The sequence below is a fragment of the Opisthocomus hoazin genome, chromosome 6 (assembly GCF_030867145.1).
Source record: "Opisthocomus hoazin isolate bOpiHoa1 chromosome 6, bOpiHoa1.hap1, whole genome shotgun sequence".
In the NCBI taxonomy this organism is placed as follows: domain Eukaryota; kingdom Metazoa; phylum Chordata; class Aves; order Opisthocomiformes; family Opisthocomidae; genus Opisthocomus; species Opisthocomus hoazin.
The window spans coordinates 23121921-23145323 of record NC_134419.1 but is presented as its reverse complement, the minus strand read 5'-3'; the positions used below and the strand labels follow the sequence as shown (position 1 = coordinate 23145323).

Sequence of the window (23403 nt, the reverse complement as noted above, 5' to 3'; positions counted from 1 at the left end):
TGCAGATGATGGACATCATCAGTATGACATCAGGGCTGTACAATTTCATCTGCCTAAATAGGTCTAATGAATATTGAACTAAATTACTCTGAGATTTTTCATCAGTTCATCAGTAAATTGTTTTCCCATGTACACTGAAATGCTAAGACAGCAGTCAAAAATAAGAAAATTTTAAATTAATTTGCAAGTGATGTATTTATAATGTCTTAGTAAAACAACTGTGCACTTTGAAATTGCCCATACTCTGCAGAAATAAAAGTAAAATCTTGTCATTTACCAATTGTCTTTAAAAAAAAAAAAAGAGGCAATGTGATGCATTTGCTGACTTTCACTTCTTAATGCAAGCAGAATTCTCTTGGGCTCCCATGAGAATTGTACCATGTGAGATGACTATAGAATCACAGAATACTTTGGGTTGGAAGAGACCTTTAGAGGCCATCTAGCCCAATCCCTCTGCAGTGAGCAGGGACATCTTCAACTCAGAGCCACGTCCAACCTGCCCTTGAATGTTTCCAGGGATGGGGCCTCCACTACCTCTCTGGGCAACCTGTTCCAGCGTTTCACCACCCTCATGGTAAAAAAGTTATTCCTTATATCTAGCCTAAATCTACCCTCCCTTAGTTTAAAGCCATTACTCCTTGTCCTATTGCAACAGACCTTACTAAAAAGATTGTCCCCATCTTTCCTATAGGCCCCCTTTAAGTACTGAAAGGCTGCTAAAAGGTGTCCGTGCAGCCTTCTCTTCTCCAGGCTGAACAGCCCCAACTCTCAGCCTTTCCGCATAGGAGAGGTGCTCCAGCCCTTGGATCATTTTTGTCACCCTCCTCTGGAGCTGCTCCAACAGGTCCATGTCTTTCCTGTGCTGAGGGATCAAACACTGGTTTTGCTACATATTAGGTAATTTGTTTTAAATAAATAATATTCTTGTTGGAGTAAGACAGTTTTCAGGATCATAGTGATCATACTGCATACAAAATATATGTATTCTAGCTAATTCGCCAACCTAAGACAACTTTCATGCTACTTCTTGTTTAAAGTCAGTGAAGTGAAGCAGATACCCGAGTGCTTTTTAGAAAGCGGAGAAGTTTGCGCTTAAAGTCCTTAGGAACTGGGGCTTCTAAGATTTTATCCTGCAAAGCACAGAGTATGTTCACCTCTCAGATTTGATGGACTCACCATCCTTCTAGGTCAAACACAAAGAGTCTTGCTCTATTGGAAACGCTCATTTCTCTTTTCTCTGAGTTTAAAATCAGTGTTTTGCGTTTTAAGTATGACTGGAATTTTGGCATGAACATTTTAATAAGCAGATTTCCAGTGACGTGCGAGTCTTATTCCCATATGAAAGTCTCATTTTTCCAGGCTAATTCTTTCTTCTTGAGCCATGTATATAGAAAAATAAAAAAATGTTTGGATAAGCTAGTTTAATGGCAGCTATCAGGACTTTGGCTCTAATTTAACCAAATTATAGTTTTCATAGATATATATGGTAAGTACATGAATAACAAATCTGTGAGTCTTAGCCAATGCTAACTGAATGGAGAAAATGTAAAATGTTTCATTTTTGAAACTGTCAAGTTACAAAGAATTGAGATACTGAGAAGTTTTTTACCAGTGAACCAAATGCAACACATTATACAGTGGGTTAAATCTAATTTCGCTATGTCCTTAATTTCTTTAGAAGCAAAATAGATTTTATTTCCCAAAATGAAATATCAAAAATTTGTGGATTTGTCAGTTAACTGCAAAATTATCTCATATGGGCAACTACAGTTTCTAACTAAGTCAAGGTATTTTAAAGTTAAAAATCATTCACTTGACATGCTTACAGTGAAAGAGAATTTAACAACTTGAAGAGCTTTTTATTTTTACAAGGTCTTGATAAAGTCCTAATAACTGTTTATTTCAGTGAATACACACACTGGCAAGCATGGATAGCATGGAAACCACCAAGTAGACCCAGAGTAATAAAACATTTCCTTTGCCTCACAACATAAATATTGAAATGGTAATTATTGTCACACCTATAAGAAAACTAACCTTTCAGTCACTTAGGCTTTAAGCTTGAGTTAACACCTGTGAGACCTTTAGAAACCTTAATGATATATGGTTGAGTGAACCCTGAGGGTTGTCCTGCAGCCACTGTCAACCCAGGCTGATAAGCAGCAAGCCTGCAAGCTTTGGCCCATTTTCTCAACCTCCTCTTTAACTGATTTTTCATTGTTTTGTTGGCAGCATCACGTTGATACAGTGAATCTCAGTGAACAGATGACTACTGCTGTCATCTTCCGATCCTTCAAACAGTCACCAGATGGAGGTTAGGATGAAAATTCCTTCCCAGTTCAAATCTGCAGAGGCTTTTTCCCCACCCTGGAACATGGTGTGTGGTCTGCTTATTAGGATGATCTGGGAATGTTAATTTAATGTTATCTAATGCCCTGTTGTAAGGGCATTGGAGACACTGATTGCCTCCCCATGGCACACTGGACTTGTGGCTTTAGAGCTTCTTAATATCTTAAGTATTTGGCAGGTCTTGGGAGGTGTTCCACGGTCTGTGATACCGTGTTGAACCACGAGCTTGGATGTTCTGTGGACCTCTGTAGGCTATATATCCGTGGTATCAATTGTGTATTGTGAAAGACAGAGGCTAGATTTACTTACTAAAGGTTACTAGGTCTGTGCAGTGTTCTGATTTGATCTACTACTTTAGTAAAAGGGCCTGGCTTAAAGTTTTGTTTCCACTATCTACTTTCCCTTAAACAGCAATATGTGGGCCTGGTACTTCTTACATATTTATATGACAGAGATCAGTAGGAAAGCTTTCACTGATTCAGGGTCAGGTTCTTGCTCTCTGGAAAATTTAACTTTATGTATCTATAAAGATTCAATATCATAGGCCGTAGATTTCTTTCACAACTACTTGTTTAAATCACTGTAACTCCATTACGTCCAAACTAAGCTATTTTTAATGTACAAGAACCGGGCCCTTGGTTTCTAATGTAATTCCAAGCTTTTTGTCTTTCGAGGTTTTCTATAAACACTTTTCAAGCAAATTTTACTTCCTGCATTCAATACATATCTCAGTTCTATGCCTGTTTACATAAACAAAACATACATCTGATTAACATCAGAATTGCCAGCTTTTCAAATGGCACTCACTGTGCTCAGTGAATTAATTCTGTTCAGCCTTAGACAGTATTTTTTGGCCTGTCAGTTTTCAACTTCATTAATGAATGTTGCCAGCTAATTGACTCTTTTATTATTGTGGAGCTGTTTGCCAAAGGTAACTATTCTTCTTCAGCATGCCAAATGTTCAAAGTGCCATCTGTAATTTATAGTTAATAAACACTGAGGCAACAGATGACAAATGTCTTCCTGGTAATTTTTTTCCTGTTACAGTTTTTCCTTTCGATTTTTTTAATATTTTACTTCCCGGTTCAACTCCAATCTGTCATTTACAATATTGCTGAGCTTTAACCTAATGCTAGGGAACAATTGCCAAAGGTAGTCATCAAAGCAGCACTGATTCACAAACATATAAAGCCAGACTCCCAGCAGGTTGCCCAGATTCAGGAATCGATTTCTATATCCTTTGCATTCAGCAGCAGCAGAGATAAGATGCTGCCAAAATGTGCCTGTGGTCTCAGTTGACAGTGGAGTTACTCTGGGTCTACATGGGTCTACATACAAGTAAGATATAGACCTTCATTTAAAAAATAATACTAATAATAGGAAACAAACTGAAGAACACGAGTGCCAGAAATGAGCTCTGGTAGCTACTGTCTTGTCTTCTTTGTTCAGCTAGCTGAAAGCTGAACACAGATATTGTAATCACGTTAAGAAAAAGGGCTGTGAATGAACAACACAGTAAATGCTGTGGGAGGAAATGGGTTACCTTAGTCATTCTTTAATTAGCTGAACACACGTGGAAAATATACAATGGGGAATGAGCCTCAATGCATTTTCCATATGCCCACTGGGAGGCGAGAGAAATGAAAATGACAGCGTAAAGCCAGTTCTGTTAAGTTTTGCTTTACATTACTGCTCACTTAAGCTTTTCATTGTGGAATATGTAAAAGGTTTATTAACGTCACTGATAAATACAATCTTATGAATTGAATGGGAAATAGCCACATAAATTATTATATTGCTCAAAACTATAAAGGAAGACTTTCTTGGAAATAGTAAAGTGCATTTATATAGCCCTGTAAAGACATTCAGCACTTCTGACAATATTGATTAATATAGATAAGCCTATTTTAATAATGTGAAACATTTCACCCTGATGGCACATTGATTTATCCATACTATACAAAGCTTTTCTAATGTTCATTAAATTGTCAAAAATGTTCTTACCAAAGAAAATCTGTTACAATCACTTATCCTCAAAGAACATGGTATCTTCTGCCTTTATATCTTTTCTGGTTACTTTTTCTCTTTACCACATAAAATGTCGCTTCCTGAGATGACATATGCAAACAAATAAATGGACCTGTAGTAGTTACGTTCACTACTAATAGACAGTCTTCCTTTACCTTTAGCACTGCAAATGCACCCTTTATTGGTATTGAATGAATTATCACCATATGTAGACCTGAATCCAGTGTGTATGTGTTGTCTTGTTTCTGCAGACTGTTATTGTAACCCTTTTGGTTCAGTCCATGATCGCTGTAATGACAGAGGATTTTGTGAGTGTAAGGAGGGAACATCAGGGCCTAAATGTGATAAATGTCTGCCGGGATATATCTGGCACAGCTTGGGCTGTCAACGTAAGTAACTCTGAGAGTCGCCCCTGTCCTGCAACTTTGCTGCCTCTGCGTCTGTATGCTATCACGTGCAGCTACTTAAGAGCAGAAAATGAGCAAAACGCTCTACAAACCATACTGCCTGAACCTTTTTGGACACTCCCAGATGACAACAGTAAATTGACTGTGCCTTCCAGTTATTTCAATATACTTTCAGTGTTCTCTGTCTTTCTTTCACCAGCGCCTGGAGAAGCTCCCACTGAAATATGTAAATATGTGTGTCTTGCCAACTGTGAAATAAGTTTTCTATACTAAAACATCAGCATATTAACTCCAAATTTAAAATTCTTACTAAAAGACAAAAGGTGATTTCTCTGCATGTTCACTTTGTTCTGTACTAAACTGCAACTTCTTGAGTAACTTAAATATGCTTTCATATGTAAAAACTATGTCCCTGCACAATAAAACTGCAAAACGCTGCCCCATTACCTGTTATAATTAGTGAAAACTAGACAAAAGCTAAAGGTAAAAAAAATAAAAGGAGGCATACTTAACATCCTTAAAAATAAGAGCTGAATTTTTGTGTAAATATTGCTAGAGCAGATGTTGTTTCAATGTTTCAATGCTTAGTTGCCTATTTAGCTTCTCTTCTGGTTAACAGGTCTTGTAAACAAGTGAGTGGAAGTACCACATCTGTACACACAGGATTAGACTTCTATTGAAAATTTCTTCTGTAGTAAATTCTTCAGATTTATTCTTTATAACTGTTTTAATCATCTACTTCCAGAAAATCTGGAGAGTCCTTTCATGTTTTTCTTTCACCTTTTCTCCCTGCCTTTCTCCATTCTTATACACACACATTAAAGAGATTTCTACAAGAGCTTGCTTTTGATTTTTAAGAGTGAGAAACATAAGAGAGAATGTAATTACTGACACCTATTAGCCAAATATTATAAAATTTGCCATATAGCCACACAAATGCTCTAAATGCTCTAAAACAAAAGCAAATCTTATAAATTAAAAAAAAAAGACAACCAACAATAAAGCTAAAGATTACTGCTGCCTCTCCAAGCGATGAGTACCTCTGAAGTAGAAAATCTGGGCTTGTGAAAATTCAACAAATATATCTGGAAAGAAAATCAATGAATAAAAATTTCAGGACTTATTGTAATAATTAACCAATTAGCATTAAAGCTAGTACATGAAGTGAAAGGAAGTTTGAGTGGGCAACAGAGTTAACTATTACCTGAGAAAATTTGACTTTCTCAGCTTCTGCCAGAAAGCTCCTGTTTATATTTGGCAGGTTATTTAAACTATACTTTTCACATGTGGCTGTTAACTGTATTCTCATTTTCTGGATGCTTGCACTTTAGTTTTGATTCATAAAATTATTGAGCATTTACAGTTGCAGCAGAAAGCAGGTATAGTGTTTCAAATCTCAGAGTTCTCTATTATTAATATTTTGAAAAATCAGATCCTAGGTATCTCAAAAAAAGCACTCAAAAATCATAGGATCTCCCTCTACCTTGCACCCCTTATGTAGAAGGCGGTTGTCACCACCCCTGTGTCTTACCCTAGGTACTGGCAAAATAAGCACTAGAATTTGTGAAGCATTGAGATATTGTAGTGACAGGAACCACAGGGAAAAACATGAAAAAGGAAATCAATATGGTTCTGCGCAGCAGAACTCAAATAAAGTACAGTAAACACCATGTCCACACAGCGGGTCTAAAAAGGATATTAAGTAGCTAAATATTGTACAGGTCTGGAGGTCTGTGGAGCAAATTTTACAGTCGTGTAATTAATATAATAATATATGTACCAGGTTGTCAAACCAATTGCTTATTAAATGCAGTATTTCCTGTCTTTTCAGATTTGGACATTATAAACCCAGTAATGTTCTTTTAATGAGGATTTTTTGAGCCCAACATATAATTAGCCCGATTTTACCTGAATTAGAGTATTTGTAAAAGCTTTAGACAGTTTCTGGAAATGCAAGCTAGTGCCTTTAGATTTGCTGACAAAACTAATTAGGTTTCCCTCACTGTGTTATGATTTTCTGAACAAATTTCAGTCTGATTGTGTAACTGTTAGATATTCTCCAAGTTTGACCAATTTATCTAATCAAATTCAGAAGAAAAACACGCAGTTGTCAGTTTTATGGAGCAGACATCAAAGTGCTACGTTTTACCAAGCACATGCTGATTTAAATCTCATTTCAAGTCTTTACATGGAGGAACAGAATTCCAATTCATTTAATTTTTTAGTGTGGCAATTTGAGCAAAGCTTAAAAAGATTATTTGTCTGGACATATAGCTTGTGGTTTTGATCTGTTTCCCTGAGCTTGTGCTGTACAGAAAGGTATATATGCAAAGATACACACAGAGACTTAACAGACCAAGATGTGTTTGTTTACTTTTTGTTTTGTATAGTCTATTGGCATTATTAAGAAAATCTATTCTTATGGAGTTTTGTTGCTAAAAATCATTGACCTAGGACAACCAGAAGCTCAACCTATAAATAAAAACGTTAAATCTATACCACATGTATTTTAATTACTTGTATGATTGTATTAGTAAATGGAGTGGCTTCGTTTTATACATATTAGGGAAATATTTGGGATAAAGCAACATTAAAGACTTGTGGTGTTTTCTAAGGCTCACAGTATATCATTTGATAGATTACTGTTTGTTAGTCTACCTTACAGCACACATCGGCAAAAGACACAGAAGATATTATCCTCAGAGTATTAATTTAGGTACCTGACTCTTACTCATTTAGGTACCTGACTCTTACTGATTTCATCCAAAACCTTTTAGTATCTAGGCAGAGCGCTCATCACTTGCGTCTCTGTGTATATAGAGGTCAGATGCAATTTTAGACTTTGCCTCCCAGATAAAAAGCACCATGATAACAGCTGTTACTGAATTCAGGGTTTATGCTGCATAGACATAGTGGGCGGCAGGGTCTAGTTGGTACAGGAAGGTCTGCTGCCCTCAGAGGTACAATAGATGTGACTGTGCCTTGCAGTACTTCTAAGCCCTCCCCCAGAACCATTCATGCTGCAAGCGTTGTGCGTGCGGGGAAGCTGCTGGGGTATAGCTCTCTGCCTCCCTCCCAGATACCAACAATGGTTTTCTCACCAGCATGCATACATAGATCAAAGTGCAAGGAATGAACTAAGAACAGAACAGTCTGGTCGTAAAACCCTTTTAGAATTCCAGAAACATGACAAAATACATAGCTATATTTCATTTTTCTGTTTTATAGAAATCAAACTATATTTCCTTTAAAAATGAACATAAAAACAGAAGAAAAAGCTCCACGCCTGGCAAGAAATTTAACCAGCAACTACAGCTGTTTTGAGCCCATCTTAAACTGAACGTAGTGCTTTGTGATAAGAGGAACATGTGACAAAAGGTAGAAATATTTACATACAGAAGGACTGCCTGAGTTTTAAAAAAAACAATGAAGGGACAATATTAAGCAGGAGCATTCATTTGATTTTCTAAGTGTACTGCTCATAGTCTTGCATCTTTTGTATTTCTTGGCCATGACATTTCAGATGACTAAATTCTGTTGCATACATACAGGAGCATTTAAAAATAACACCTTTTAATTTCACGCACCCAAGAATTGATTCCAAAACCAGCTGCATATTTATCCAGTCAGGCAAAGAAAAAATTACTCTTTTGCCAATCTCAGTTTACCAACATAGCTCGAATTTTTATTAGGCATGATCACCCCACAGGGGAACAGGTGAGGAAAGGTCCAATGATTAATAGTATCCCCTATCTCCTTTCACATAGTCAATGAGCAAATAAAGAGATTGAACATGCAGTCCCACTGTCGTCGTGGGCCTAAACTGAGTACAAGAGTTACCAGTGGTACCTTGTACCTGAGTTAAATTCAGTGCATTATTTATTGTGAATCACTGTTTTCAGTCATCTGGGTTCTATGGTGTAAATATTGTACAATTAGCTTTCAGCCAGATGCTTTATATCAAGCTCTGAATAGTTTCTATTATTTTACTCTTTTTTTTGTTCATTTTAAATAGCTTTTGTTAAAGCAGACAGAGGATTACACTCTTATCTTCTATGCTCAAACTACGCTCAGTGCTTGTATCTGTCTTCCAGACTGAACTGGCATTACTCTGCAGCCTGTTAGATAATTCATATTCTGTCATAGTGTGCACTCAACTTATAAGATTCTTTCAAATATAAGCTTTTTTGCCTGCATTTTATCATGTGTTACAAATCACAGAATCACAGAATGTTAGGGGTTGGAAGGGACCTCTGTGGGTCATCTAGTCCAACCCTCCTGCCGAAGCAGGGTCACCCAGAACAGGCGGCACAGGCCCTTTTCCAGGCGGGTCTTGAATATCTCCAGAGAAGGAGACTCCACAACCTCCCTGGGCAGCCTGTTCCAGTGCTCTGTCACCCTCAGAGTGAAGAAGTTCTTCCTCATGTTCAGACGGAACTTCCTGTGCTTCAGTTTGTGCCCATTGTCCCTTGTCCTGTCGCTGGGCACCACTGAAAAGGGTCTGGCCCCATACTCTTGACACTCTCCCTTGAGATATTTATAAACATTTATTAGGTCCCCTCACAGCCTTCTCTTCTTCAGGCTAAAGAAGCCCAGCTCCCTTATCCTTTCCTCATAGGACAGATGCTCCAGTCCCCTCACCATCCTCATAGCCCTCTGCTGGACTCTCTCCAGTAGCTCCTCATCTTTCTTGAACTGGGGAGCCCAGAACTGGACACAGTACTCCAGATGGGGCCTCACTAGGGCTGAATAGAGCGGAGAGAGAACCTCCCTTGACCTGCTGGCCACACTCCTCTTGATGCACCCCAGGATCCCACTGGCCTTTTTGGCAACTAGGGCACACTGCTGGCTCATGGTCAACTTGTCGTCCACCAGGACACCCAGGTCCCACTCCACAGAGCTGCTCTGCACCAGGTCCGCCCCAAGCCTTTACTGGTGCATGGGGTTGTTCCTCCCCAGGTGCAGGACCCTGCACTTGCCCTTGTTGAACCTCATCAGGTTCCTCTGCACCCAACTCTCCAGCCTGTCCAGGTCTCGCTGAATGGCAGCGCAGCCTGCTGGTGTATCCACCACTCCTCCCAGTTCAGTATCATCAGAAAACTTGCTGAGGGTGCACTCCAATTCTTCATCCAGGTCATTGATGAAGAAGTTGAACAAGACTGGGCCCAGTGCTGAGCCCTGGGGGACACCACTAGTTACAGGCCTCCAACTAGACTCTGTGCCGCTGATGACAACCCTCTGAGTTCAGCCATTCAGCCAGTTCTCAATCCACCTCACCGACCACTCATCCAGCCCATACTTCCTGAGCTTCCCTAGGAGGCTGTTATGGGAGACAGTGTCGAAAACCTTGCTGAAGCTGAGGTAAACAACATTCACTGCTCTCCCCTCATCTACCCAGCCAGTCATGCCATCGTAGAAAGCTATCAGGTTGGTCAGGCATGATTTCCCCTTGGTGAATCCATGCTGACTACTCCTGATAACCTTCTTTTCCTCCACTTGCTTAATGATGACCTCCAGGATGAGCTGCTCCATCATCTTTCCTGGGATGGAGCTAAGGCTGACCGGCCTGTAGTTCCCTGGGTCCTCCTTCTTGCCCTTTTTGAAGATTGGAGTGACACTGGCTTTTCTCCAGTCCTCAGGCACCTCTCCTGTCCTCCAGGAGCTTTCAAAAATGATGGAGAGTGGCTCAGCAATGACATCTGCCAGCTCCTTCAGCACTCGTGGATGCATTCCATTGGGGCCCATGGATTTGTGGGTATCCAGATGGCATAAGCGATCCCTCACGCAGTCCTGCTCGACCAGGGGAGGGTCATCCTTTCTGCAGGCTTCCTCTCTTGCCTCCAGGGCCTGGGATTCCTGAGGTTATAAGCCAAGCATTTGATCAAAATCATCACGCAGATTGAATTGCCAAAGAAAATCAAATCTGAAATTGTAACCCTGGGACTTATATTAACACCTGCTTTTGGAAGTTTGTGTCTACAATTCAGCAAGAAAAAGTATGTTACCATCCATTTCTTAAATAAAAAAAAAACCACCTTTCTTGAAAAAATACATCATGCACTTCTTTCTAGACAGATTAAATACATAAATGTAATTGTCTCCCCCCTTTGAAGGTTAGTGATCTTTTATACATGTTTGTACACAGATGTGTTCTGTGAGTCCTTCAATACCTACACATTGAACTTGTGCCTGGGGAACTATAGTCTGTAAAAAGAAATAGAAATTCAGAATCAGGATGCCCTGCTTTCCAGCTTACTTTTGCAACTGCCTCTGTGGGGAGACATAGACAATCCATCCATATCTTTTAGCATCTTTTTAATCTTTTTACCAGTAGCAGTTTTAATGCTCTTAGCTGGTCGGGATACAGTGAGGTTTCCCCTCTGCACAGGTGCTGTATGTACTTTCAGTTCCGATGTGTTTTGGTACCAGGAGTGGTGCGAGTAAGTGCAATGCCATGCTTGGAGCTGTAGGGAGGTAAAACATAGGAAGGATTTATTAAAAAGGATAATGTTCTGATGGGGCTGAACATTGCTGTCCCCAAGGAACAATCTGCCCCTGGTCTTCATACATGAAATACTGATTTTGCAATATCTATCTTACATTGTCGTTATGCAGATTAAAGAAATTCTGCACATATAGGAGTTTGGATGTAAGAGAAATAGACTGCTTCAACTGGCTCCAAATATAAATCCAGAATAATTCTCCTTCAGTCAATCCCGAGTCCCACTGCTGCAACTCAAGGCCAAGTATGGCTTACAGATGCAAGACAAGCAAAACAAGATTACAAACAAATTACAGCATTATTGGGCCTGATTCTCAGATCGTGCAAAACACTGATTCCACTCACCTCGGGGGAACTATGCTGATGACTTATACATGTAATGCCATACTGATATACTGGGTCTCTTAAACCTGAGAGAAGACAAACTGAATTTGCATATTAACATATTCATTCCAAAATACGTGACCCACAGAATAACCACACAGATACAGGAATACATAGAAGATTGTTCACTGAAGTATGAATATCATGGAATGGTATTTTTTAATGGTATACTGATTTGAAGGAGAAAAAGAAGGTTGATCTCTCTGGGAAGATGATATTTTAGTCAAAATAAACATGTCAGAACAAAAACACTGTATTTAATGGAAATGATTAAGTGAACCATCTTTCCTCTATGAAAACCACAGAAAAGATGAAAACATAGGATGCTTTCTCTATATAGTTATTATACAGATCTACATAGCTACTGTAGCATGCCCAGGTTGGGAATCAAGTCTCAAGGTGCTTTTAGTACTGCTGCCTACAAAGTGTGTGGAATATTGTGGAAATGGAGGAGCCTGTAGAAGGAATAGACTGGAGGGGCATTGGTGAGAGCTCAAGGACATTACCTCAGCATCTCTCTGCTGGAAGGAAGGCTGCTATGAACAGGATGGGGATTGTGAATTAGGTAACACCTGTGGGAGGGGGAAGTTGAAGAAAATAACAGGTCATAAATCAATCGAAGAATAAGGCATAGAAAAGGGGTCTTATTAAGAGGCACCAGACTCTCAACAGACTGCAGCTCTTCACTTCAGGAGATTTACTCTGATAACCTGGTGATCAGATTTGCTTTTTCAAAGAAGTGGTTCAGAAGCAACATGTATACACCTGGCCTTTAGCAGAAAAATTTCTCCCCAGCAAGGTGAAGGGTTGGATTGGAGCAAAGAGGTTGTTCTCCTCTTGATCTTGCCCAGGTGTCAGTTTCAAAGCCGCTATTCCATGTCTGTCTAAACTGCTCTGATTGCAAGTGCTGCAATCCCTCTTCTCCCAGTTCCCAGCTATGTAGTCCCACACCCCTAGCAATCTCTCAGGCACTTGTTTGACTTTTCATTGAACCATTTCAGATCTAACTCAGCAGGACACTAACCAAACAAGAATAATTTTCTGCTGTGTTAGTTCTGTGATATGAATCAGCCACGGGTCGAGCAAGCAGGAGCACCCTAGGAGAGCATAACGCACTCAGCTGGAGAGTGATGTACCCCTGGCAGCCAGCAGTTAGGGTGGACTAGGCTGCCATGCAACTGTAGCACATCTGTGGCATCAGTATTCTCCTCTTTCCACCATTAGATCATGCACGTTGTAGCCTAACAAGTTGCTGGTATTTTTACTAGACAAAGCCACATAATTTCAGATGGATAAGCAGGTGGACAATTAGGGAAACTTCTCAAAAGCTTTTTCCAAAAAGCAAACAAAAAAAAAATTACAAAACCCATTAATTTACAGAAGAACAAACAACTGTCAAAGATTCTCTTGTACTGACAGTGAAACTAGCATCTGCATGCAGAGCCGAAATGAACAGTGGTGCCAGATCCGAGCAGAGTGTTTCAAAATAGCCCTATTTTAAAACAGTGAATACAATTTCTAGGGTCTTCAGTGTTTTGGTGCTGTATCATGGGAGATTTCTGAACAAGTAAATATTAGGAAATTCATGTAAAGTTAAACAAGTAGCATTATTTGTTTTCTTTAGTCAGATAATTTAAAAATGGTTAATATTTGATAGCACAATGATAAATATTTTAATATAGTGTATTGCAGTCAGTTAGGAATAGATCAAAAAGATACAACGTAAGCTCCACTAGATAAACTTTTATTAGGTACATGAAATAGAACATAAAGCTTGATAGCAATTACCATTTAATCTATTCACATTTGGAAAAGTATTGAAGGGGAAACTTATAACTCAGTTTTTATGAATTATTAAATGTTCATTTGAACAGTGATGAGCAGGACTACTTTTCTTCTGAAAAATCAGTCACACTTCCCTTTTAAACCTGCTCAGGGGCCATAACTTCTGTACCATTTGCCTGCTCCCTGCCTTTTATGAGGGTACAAATAGAGATCAATAGCACCAGAGACATGCCCAGATCGGATATTTCTATGGAGGGGTCTTAAAAGGATTAAGTAAAATAATCTATACCCTACCTGACTGCAGATAAAAACTACTGACCTGAGGCAATTAGAGACAGTCAACACTTCCTATCTTGACATTCACACCAGCACGTGCTGATTATTAGGACTGCACTTACACACATGCAAATACAGCTCTCCCAAGAGCTCTTGCTGTTCACAATGATGGCAATATAAAACCCAAAGTTCAGTTTAGAAGGAGCTGATAGGTTTGAACTTGCAAGGTGCGGACTGCCTCCCCTAACACAAGCTAAGCTCCCCTGGTGTTACTGGAAGTAAAAAAAGTGCTTTTTAATACTATGCATTAATAAATGGATGCCATGGAAGTAGGTATACCAAGATTCAGTCTACCTGTAAATTTAAATTTTAAACAACTAGTTTCCACCTTTAATGGATTTCAGAGTTTTTGTAGGTACAGGGGCACACCTGATGCTGAGGTGTGTTTCTGCCCTGAATGGGAACATGCTGAAAGGATGTAATCCTAAAGCAATCAGCATTTCTAGCTTCAGGTTTGTATTTCTACAGAGCTGAGTACTGTAGTATTTATCCGCTAGTGAACTCAAGGCTTTTTAATTACATATTACTACTATTTGAGGTACTTTCCAAGAGATTTTAGATGTCTTTCCTCATTGACAGTATTTGTTATGAGTAACATATAGTGAAATATATGTTATTAGTAATATATAGGGAAAAAAGCCCCTCATCAGACTGAAGTTGCCAAAGAAATTTAGTTGAACTAAAGGAGTTATTATTTAGTATCAACAGGTCGATTATTTCATCAATGAATTTCTGAAAATAATCAAGACCTTTCAATATCTGAGCTTTTAACTAAAACACTTAACAGAATTGCCTTTATACATTTCCTGATTCCCACTTCACCCTATTGTTTTCTGACCATTTACCTAGCCTGTTTTAGAGCTGGTCTTCAAAACCTTTCACACCTGTGAGTCAAGTGTTTATCTTCATGCTTCTGTCCTTATAGACAATGGAATATCTTACACTAGAAAATTAGAAAGGCTGTACTGAGTTAGACCAGGGATCATTTACCCTAGTGTCCTCTATTTGAAAGTAGTGGGCTTGAGTGGTGTTTCATTCAGCACAGGCATCCAAACCCTAGGAGGCCACAGCTTATGGGTTTTCTTAGCCAAAGAGTTCATCATTATCTTCATGTTCAGCTGGTCTCAATGAGCCTTTCATTCACTAATTTCCCTAATCACTTCTTGAGACATTCATACTTTGGTTATCCAAATGTCCTGGGCACATGTTCACAGTTATGCAAAGTGTGATAATAATAGTATCTTTGATTTAACTGGCTGGCTGACAATTTCATTTGGTACTACCTAGTTCTTGGGAGGAAGAGGTAATAAGAATAAATGAATAATCATTTCCAATTCACCTTTTCCATAACATTTCTGATTTCATAGATGTCTATTTTCCTTCAATCTAGCTTCCCTTTCTTATGCTGAAGAAACCTAATCTATTTAATCTCTCCTTTTACAGGAACTGCTTATATCTATGATCACCCTTTATTCTCCTTTTTTTGTAGTACTACATACCTTTTTAATATGCAGGACTTCATGCAGCATTCAAGAGATGGGCGCATCATGAAGTTATATGGTGACGTGTTGTTTTCAGTTTCATTCTTTTTTTCCTTTCCTTTCCTCAAAAATTCAAGAATCTATTTGCCTTTTTGACTGATGAAGAGCATTAAGTCAACGTTTTCAATAAAATACCCTGAACTACTCTTAAGGTCTCTTTCCTAAATGGTAAAAGACAAGTATCTACAAGGGTGCGTTACTCTTGAACACTGAATTTCATCTACCATTTTATTGTGCTGTCACCCAGCACCTTAGAAATTCTTCTGAAGGTCTTTACAGCCACAATACTTTTGTACTATGAGCAAACTTTATTACATTATTATTCACTCACTTTTCTACCACAATTCAGCATGTAGAAGTCCTGAAACAGTCTTTACAGGACTGAGTATTTATTGAAATTTATTCTTACCCTGTTTCCTATTATTCAGTCCATGATTATTCCATGAAAAAAAGCCCAAAAACTCTCATATTGGTTTATTTGAAAAACACTGCTGAGAGATCTTGTGAAATACTTTTTGGAGATTCAGATGCATTATCAGCTTCATCATTTGCATCCATATGCCTACTGATTCCTTAGAAACATCATCTAATAGGTTTGTACACCATTATTTCCCTCTACAAAAAGTTCACTCTTCTGTGCTCATCATGCTCATTCATCTGTCAGTTAATTCTATTCTTTATTACAATTTCCATCAATTTGCTTACTGCAGAAATTTTACTTGCTAGTCTTTAGTTCCTTTCAATCTCCTTATATGATAATAAAAATCACATCTGCCATAGTCCCTTCTTATACTTAATCAGGCCTGTCCTGGCAATTAATTTAGTAAAGTCACAGGTAAGAATCAGAAATTTTTTTCTGCATTTTTCCAAAATCTTGGATCAATATTATTTGCCTCTGGTGATCTGATGCAACAGATTATCTTCCTTTTTTAAAGAATGGTTTGTATAAACTTTGAGACACACCTCCAGAGCATGCCCCCATCAACATAGGCAGTAGCCTGGTAACCTCCTAAAGCGCTTCCATAGTTAATACTTTGTCAATTTTTCCCTTCCCTATCTTATACATCATTTTTTTGCCCTAAAGACTTCCTAGAAAGTTTCTGCTTCTGATGTGTTTAGAAAAAAAAATTTATTGCTGATTTTTATAGCTTTAGTACATTGCTCAATCATTTCTTGGTACTGTAGGATGTTCTTATAGCTAAATTCTAAGAATCTGTACTCTTTTCTTTATTCCTTTATTTCTTCATAATTTCAACATTTTTCTTTACTGTTTGTAAATGTATTTTTTATAAAGTTTTCTTTTACTCTGCTGCTAATGATGAAATTTTTATAAAAATCCTTTTAAATAGTAGTCGTTTTTTTGCATACTCACTTTACTCTGCATCTCTAATAGGACCAGCTCCCCAAATCATCAGCAAGCATTCTGACCCTTTAGCTTCTCCTTGCATTTCTATCTAATAAGTGCCTACATCATCATCTCCTCTTCCCCTAGACCCATACCCTTGAGACATGTACTAACCCTTCCAGTAACTTCGCATTAGTCTTAAAGTTAAGCATGCAAGTAAACATTTTGACAAGGAACATGGGTATGATGACATCAGGAACAAAAGCTTGATCTTATAAATGTCAGTCCAGCTTTTTGTCAGATCTTTAACTACTACTCTTTATGGCACAAATTTTGTTCAAGCTATTCATACAAATAATGACTATGAAAGTGAATACAACTTTACAGGATTCAGCTGGTATATATTTAGAGGGGAGTGATAACCCATACAAAAGTGCCATGATGTTCTGTAAAATATTAATGATATTGTTCTTTCAATTTCTTCCATCCCTGCACAATTTTGGGATATGATTTTGTTGATTACAAACTGTTCTTCTCTCACATTGGACTACAGTTAATGACAAAATCATTAAAAGAGACTTTTAATGGAAGCCAAGTCAAGCCTGTTATAATTATCTTGGCTTCTAAAGAGAATAATTAAATTCTTAATAAAACTTTTACCTGTAATCATCAGGTGAGAAGAGAAAGATGTGACAGTGCTGGAAGTTTAAAGATTTCTACAGAGAAGGGGAAAGAGACTTTGATTGTAATTCAGTTGTTGGTAATCAATGTCTGTGGAAGATTACTTATAACTGAAATCATCTTGAAATAATTATATTAAAGAGGCTGCATTCATCAACATGACTGATTTCAATATACAGCTGGGATCCACAATGATTAAAGCATTATGCCCAAAACTATTTTGTCTTTTTATAACTACAGCTTGGACAAGTACTTCTTTGTATGCTGTTCTTTTCTTTCCAGTGACTATCTGTTTGTTCAGATGGAAGTGGAAAACCATGTAATAACAATTGCATTGATGCCACTGGCTGAATCTAGAGACAATATTTTGATTTGTACTGCTGTTTGCAGATGACTTCATCTCGTTCCTAGAGACTGAGTGGAGTAACTTTCCAAATCTTTCACACTTTTCAGATATTTATGAAACCCTATGTATTTTCCAGATGTACAAAGAATAAAGCATACCAAAATTTGTCTGTGGATAAATCAAAATATTGCTCCAGCTTATGGAGCTGGTGGCTGAGCTGTATACTGAGCATCTCTGAACAGCCAAACACAAAGACACCTGTATCTTTCTATGACACCTGTGTGCTAGCCCCTGCTCTTACTCTATATCCTGCTTAAATTTGAAAGCTTTTCCAATGGACTCAAGAATCTACTCTTGCACTTCAAAACTGCTAGGTTATAAGGAGAGCAGCTATAATCTCTTTGGAGGAGGAACTGTCCCTTGAGCCTTAAGAAATAGCACCAGGCAGCTATAGGACAAGGATACAAAGGGCTACAATCAAAAGAGCTACCAGCCTTGTTACCCACATACATTAACCTGTCCCCATATATGCTGACAGGTGCAGGAGGAACAAGAGCCTCCAGTGTCCTCAGTAGAGAAACAGCTGTCCATAGGAGACAATTCCGCAGGGTGTTCTGTTAGTGAGATGCTGCATCACTGAGGTCTGAGTGTTATACATACTTTAAATGGGAAATGAACTTCCCTTTTAAGCCAGAGGAACCTTGAAATAGGACTTTTACTTTGAAGAGTTTAGAATTTCATTTCCAAGGAGAGTAAAGAGGGTTTCACCACATGTAGCTCTTTCTTTAAAGAGCTGAAGCTGCATTTTGATAGTGAGGCAGTAAGCACTGACTAGCGTCCAAGGAGAACAAGTTAGTCTCACAGGGTTCAGAAAGTGGGCTTACTTCCTACTGATTTCAAGAACAGGAGAATCCCACAATGAGAGTTACACTGGGGCCATTAGTGCAAGGAAATTCATACTAAAGGCAAACATAACATCCTTAAATCAGCCCCATTATGTTAACATTATGCAGCAAAGTCCAGCTCTCTGCAAGGAGGCTTCAGTTCTCAGAAAAAGCATCCTATTCCACATATCTTTACAGACAGATTACAAGAGTGTATTGCAACACAAATGTCTCAGAAATTGAGGTAGATGTTTTGGAATGCCTCAAATTACATACGCACACATGGCATTTGGTACACAACTTGGGAGAAACATGAAAGTTTGCATGCATGCAGCATAACTTCTGCAAAAGTTTGAAAATTTGGGTCAAGATTTACACCACCAATCAGAATAAAGCCATATACTGCTATAATTTGTCTGCCATGAACTGAAAGCTTTGCTAGTTCATACAAAACCATTATCGATTTAAAAAACAGCTGAAAAGATGCTTAGAGAAGTGTACTCCAGTTATATCTTCTCTTTTATTCAGTGGCAACATGACAACTTAGCGATGATACTGCACCCCACACTGCCCTGCACCCTTAGAAGACCTTGACTTGCTTTGCAAATACAAAACAGCCAGCTCAGATGTGTTGAGCACCTCCCTCACCTCCTCCCACCCATCCTGGCTTTGTCCCAAACCCCTCTGTTCCAATTCCAACCACTTCCCTTTAGCATTTGTCTTTCTCTTTTAACTTAACAGCTACTCATTCTATAGCTTTCGTGCAGTCTTCAGAAAACCATCATCCCACTCAGATCTGCCAGGTTACCACTTAAGAAATGCTGTGTCATGCAGGCCGCATAAAACCTTTGCATTTTACACTCCTCTCATGCTCTCACTTCACTGGGCCTGTGTTTCAAACCTGAGCAGGAACCACGCTGGAGTATCTGCTGCCCAAGATAGCATGTCTGTGCAGAAGTTGGCCTTACGTGCTGGCTAGCCATGCTTGCCATGTGGGTTCATGGAGCAGGAGGAGGCTTGGTGTTTATCTTCAGTGTTTGACCCCTCAGAAGGGTCCAGGCAGAGACCAGCCCTACCAAAAGTAATCCTACCTGGAATTACAACCTTTTCTCGTCCTCCAATATCACATCCACCCATCAGCTGGCACTCTGCACTGACATGCGGCAGACACCAGCTCCCACCATAGGAGGCAATGTAAAGGAATACACAGTTCTGGAGGAGTTGTGATCAGAGAAGTTAGGTTTCCATTGCCATTGCTGCCAAGACTGCTGAAAGAGAAGGACAAGCATGTGATAGCAGTTGAGGATTCAGGTTATGTAAGGTAGCGGTGTGCAAGGGGGGGATGGCTGGGGGCAGAGGACCGGACTGGACCCAAAGGGGTAAACTTGTCAGGAGATAATTCATCATCCAAATTCTATGTAGCAGAAATCTGTTTCCATTTTCTCTGAGAGTTCTACAAAGAAATGGACATTATGTTTTAAAATATACCCAGAGATTATTTTTTAGAAGAATATACAACATTCTAGAAGTGTGTTTTAATAAAAATTGAGCACGCAATTTGATAATTTTGTGTGACCCTTCCTTCTCCAAACCAAAGGTGAGTATACGAATTTGTAACATTGTTCTCTGCACAGCTCCTCTGGAGCATGAAAAAAGGACCATCTCAGCTTTTCAGTCTTATGTGCAAGTGTAAAACTTTTCGAGCAACACAATGATTTCTTTTCATCATCAAGGGTATTGATACAATATACCTTTAGAAATATATAACACACTGATTATAAAGGAATTTATTTTGTCTAGGTTAATGGAGATATCTTTTTTGTTTTTCAACTCTGGCATGACTAGACAATCTAAAAATTGGAGGAAGTAATTTTAAATAAAATAAAGCAAGTACTTGGAAATGAAATAATATTTTGCAGTTATCTGTTCCTTGAGGATCTCAGGTTATTCAGTCTTCACTAATAATTAAATTTTAACACCTTTGTGCATCAGGATTGAAAAACAGAAATATAATTATGTTTAATTAGCATGTCAAAAGTAATGCAAGAACCATATAAAGCACAGAGGGAAAGAGTGCTTAGTCATGAGAGTCTTACCTCTGAACTTTTTAGTATTCTGAATTATCTTAACATTTTGTCATAGTAAGCAAGCTCAACATCCATGTTTAGAGGCATTACCTTTAGTTCATATGCATGTAGAAAGAACTTTTCAGACATTAACCCAAAGAAAGATATGTTTAGTGCTCTCTTTCTAAGTCTAAGCCAGGTCTATTGTTATTCAGATGTTTTCTACATCATAGCAAAACTGTAGAGTTGACAAAGTGAGATTAGTGCAATCCTGTTATTAATGCAATAACTTATTAGTAGTAGCCTGCATAATAATATTGTGAAAAATATGTAGGTTGCCTGTATGCAGGCTTTATCTGTATTGGTTAATGTGTAATAATGAATTATGAATTCTAACTGCGTACTTATCAAAATATCACTTTTGAAAAGACAAATAATCAGAGCCTTTGAAATTTTGTTAAGAGGCAATATAATTAGATAAACAAAGACAGTTATTTTGTGTTTTGGTGTGAGCATGTTTTGGACTTTTTTGCTGAACGATGTAATATTATAAGTCAGTTTAAAAAGCGTTTTCAGCTAAAACAATGGCTATGTCCATCACATTGGTTACACCTGCGTAGCACATTGCAGAAAAACTAGTGTGCTTCAAGAGGACTGTGTTGTAAAGTGAGCATCTATTATCTATATTTTCCCATCTAATGGCTACTCTGTCATGAAGATAAACATACAATGATACCTAGAGCAAGTCTGTGTGTAGCAATAAATATTGTTGATGAAAACTATCATGAAGCATCTAATAGCTTTAATTCTTTTATACATTAATTTCTTAGATCTCGTTTTTATAGAGTGCTACATGCCAGCTGTTTGAGTCATCTTACTGATACTCTGATGAAAAGAGTTGGAAAGTAAAGCATTACACCAGTTAAAACCCCACTTACAGGAGAGCATATTATCATTCAGTATATCTCAGAAAGGAATTATGATATAAGAATCATCCACTGTTAAGTGTCATTTTTTAATTTTAATGTAATAATTAAAAATAGACAATAACAGATAATATATTTAAAGGCCAAGATAAAGCAGAGGGGATAAACATTTGCAAATCTTTACCATGTTTCTGATATATCAGAGAATAGTTTGGTCCCATATGAATGCCGTACAACTATGAAGCTGCTAAAGTTCTGACTGATGAGATTAGAAGGAGGTACATACATGACATTGGTATTTCTCATTGTCAGAATATATAAGCATTTTATGCAATTGCATATGACACTTAAACGGACAAGATTGCATATTCCTTTTTTAAACTTTAGAGTTTATAATCCTTTTTATAGCTGAGAGTCTCCAAAATCCCTTGGAAACAACAATCAGTTCTGCTGTTGCATTTGGCTAATAAACAGTGCAATCTAGTAAATAGAGCTGGAATTCACAGGACGTGTTGGTTTGCTTCTTTTGTTAATAACGGCAAATCATTTGACTTTCCTTGGCATCAACTTCTCCATTGTTCACTGGCAATAACAGCTCTTACTGTGAAGAGCTCTGAGAGACCTGCAGGGCAGTGTTTTTATCCCCGTTCTAGAGCTAGCTCAGCAAAAGCACTCTGACGCATTTCATCCACATTCAAAACAATAAGTCAATGTAGAATCAGAAGGAAGATCTCCTGATTCCCAGCATTGTTGCTTTAACAAAAAAAAAAATATCCCTTACATTTAATATGTTTTGTAGGAACTATGTAAATGTTTCACCTTTACCTTTGCATTGTAACTAATGTTCACATAAACTCTGAATGTTCATCTCCTGAGAGATTCTACACCATTTACTTTGCACATTGGTGTTTTGGTCTCCTATAGTAGAGTATTATCCTGGTATCTTAAATCTCTTTGTTTTGAAAAATGCACACAATAGGAATACATAATGACATATAAACTTGGCTTTACCTTTACTTGTGGTCAATGTAACACAGCTGATTATAAGTCACATTTACATTAGTGTGACTGCCTTTTTTTAGTTACGTACCCATTCCACTTCTTTTTCCATCTTTGATTTTTAGGATAGTGTAATTAAAGATTGCTGATATTTCCATTAAAAATGTTATTTTATGTAGTTTAGAAGTTGATCGTAACATGTATTTCCGGTAGATATTTTTACTAATTTTTCAAAATGCTGCATGCAATTGGCTTTAAGCCAAAGTAGCAAGAAGAAAGTTGGCAACATTCAAATTATTTTAGATCACAAATAAATTTAGAATAGCAGTGTTCAAAATTTAACTTGACATGAATATAATCTGCATAAAAATAAATACAACTAAGTCTGCTTTAAAAAACTAGCCATTACAATGCAAAATTATTACTTTGAATTCAAAGAATTGTTCTACACAATGTTTGCTGTACACAGCAAGTGTTGTAAAATAAAACTTGCAGAACCAGTCTTACTCCATCTGAGTGATACTAAACTGATTATTAAAATTTAGCTCTTTTTTAACACCAGAAACAGAACATACGTTATTAAGCTACAATAGCTATGCTGCTTTGGGCAATAAAAACTTCTAACAACTCATTAGACTCCACTTCTTTATCAAACTTGTCATGACCACTTTTGCTCAGATTGCCAGAAAGTACACACATATGCACAAACACATCATATATTTGGGAAGCGAAAAATTAGGAGAGTATAAATTTTTTTAAATACTGTCATTAAATAACATAAGATTACAATTAAGATTACAATTTAATCTTAAAGTTCTTACTCA

General features: G+C 37.8%; 1 protein-coding gene across 9 annotated transcripts in view; it reads left to right on the top strand.

Moving 5' to 3' along the window:
* The window catches only part of NTNG1 (netrin G1), a 178359-nt gene that overhangs the window by 140597 nt on the left and 14359 nt on the right, over window positions 1-23403 (top strand). For 7 of the 9 annotated variants that reach the window (XM_075422244.1, XM_075422246.1, XM_075422247.1 and 4 more), the window contains one exon: window positions 4629-4766. The exons of the other annotated variants lie outside the window; for them this stretch is intronic. In XM_075422244.1, coding sequence (XP_075278359.1) covers window positions 4629-4766 — 138 coding nt within the window. The remainder of the gene's footprint in view (window positions 1-4628; window positions 4767-23403) is intronic. 9 annotated transcript variants of the gene reach the window in all.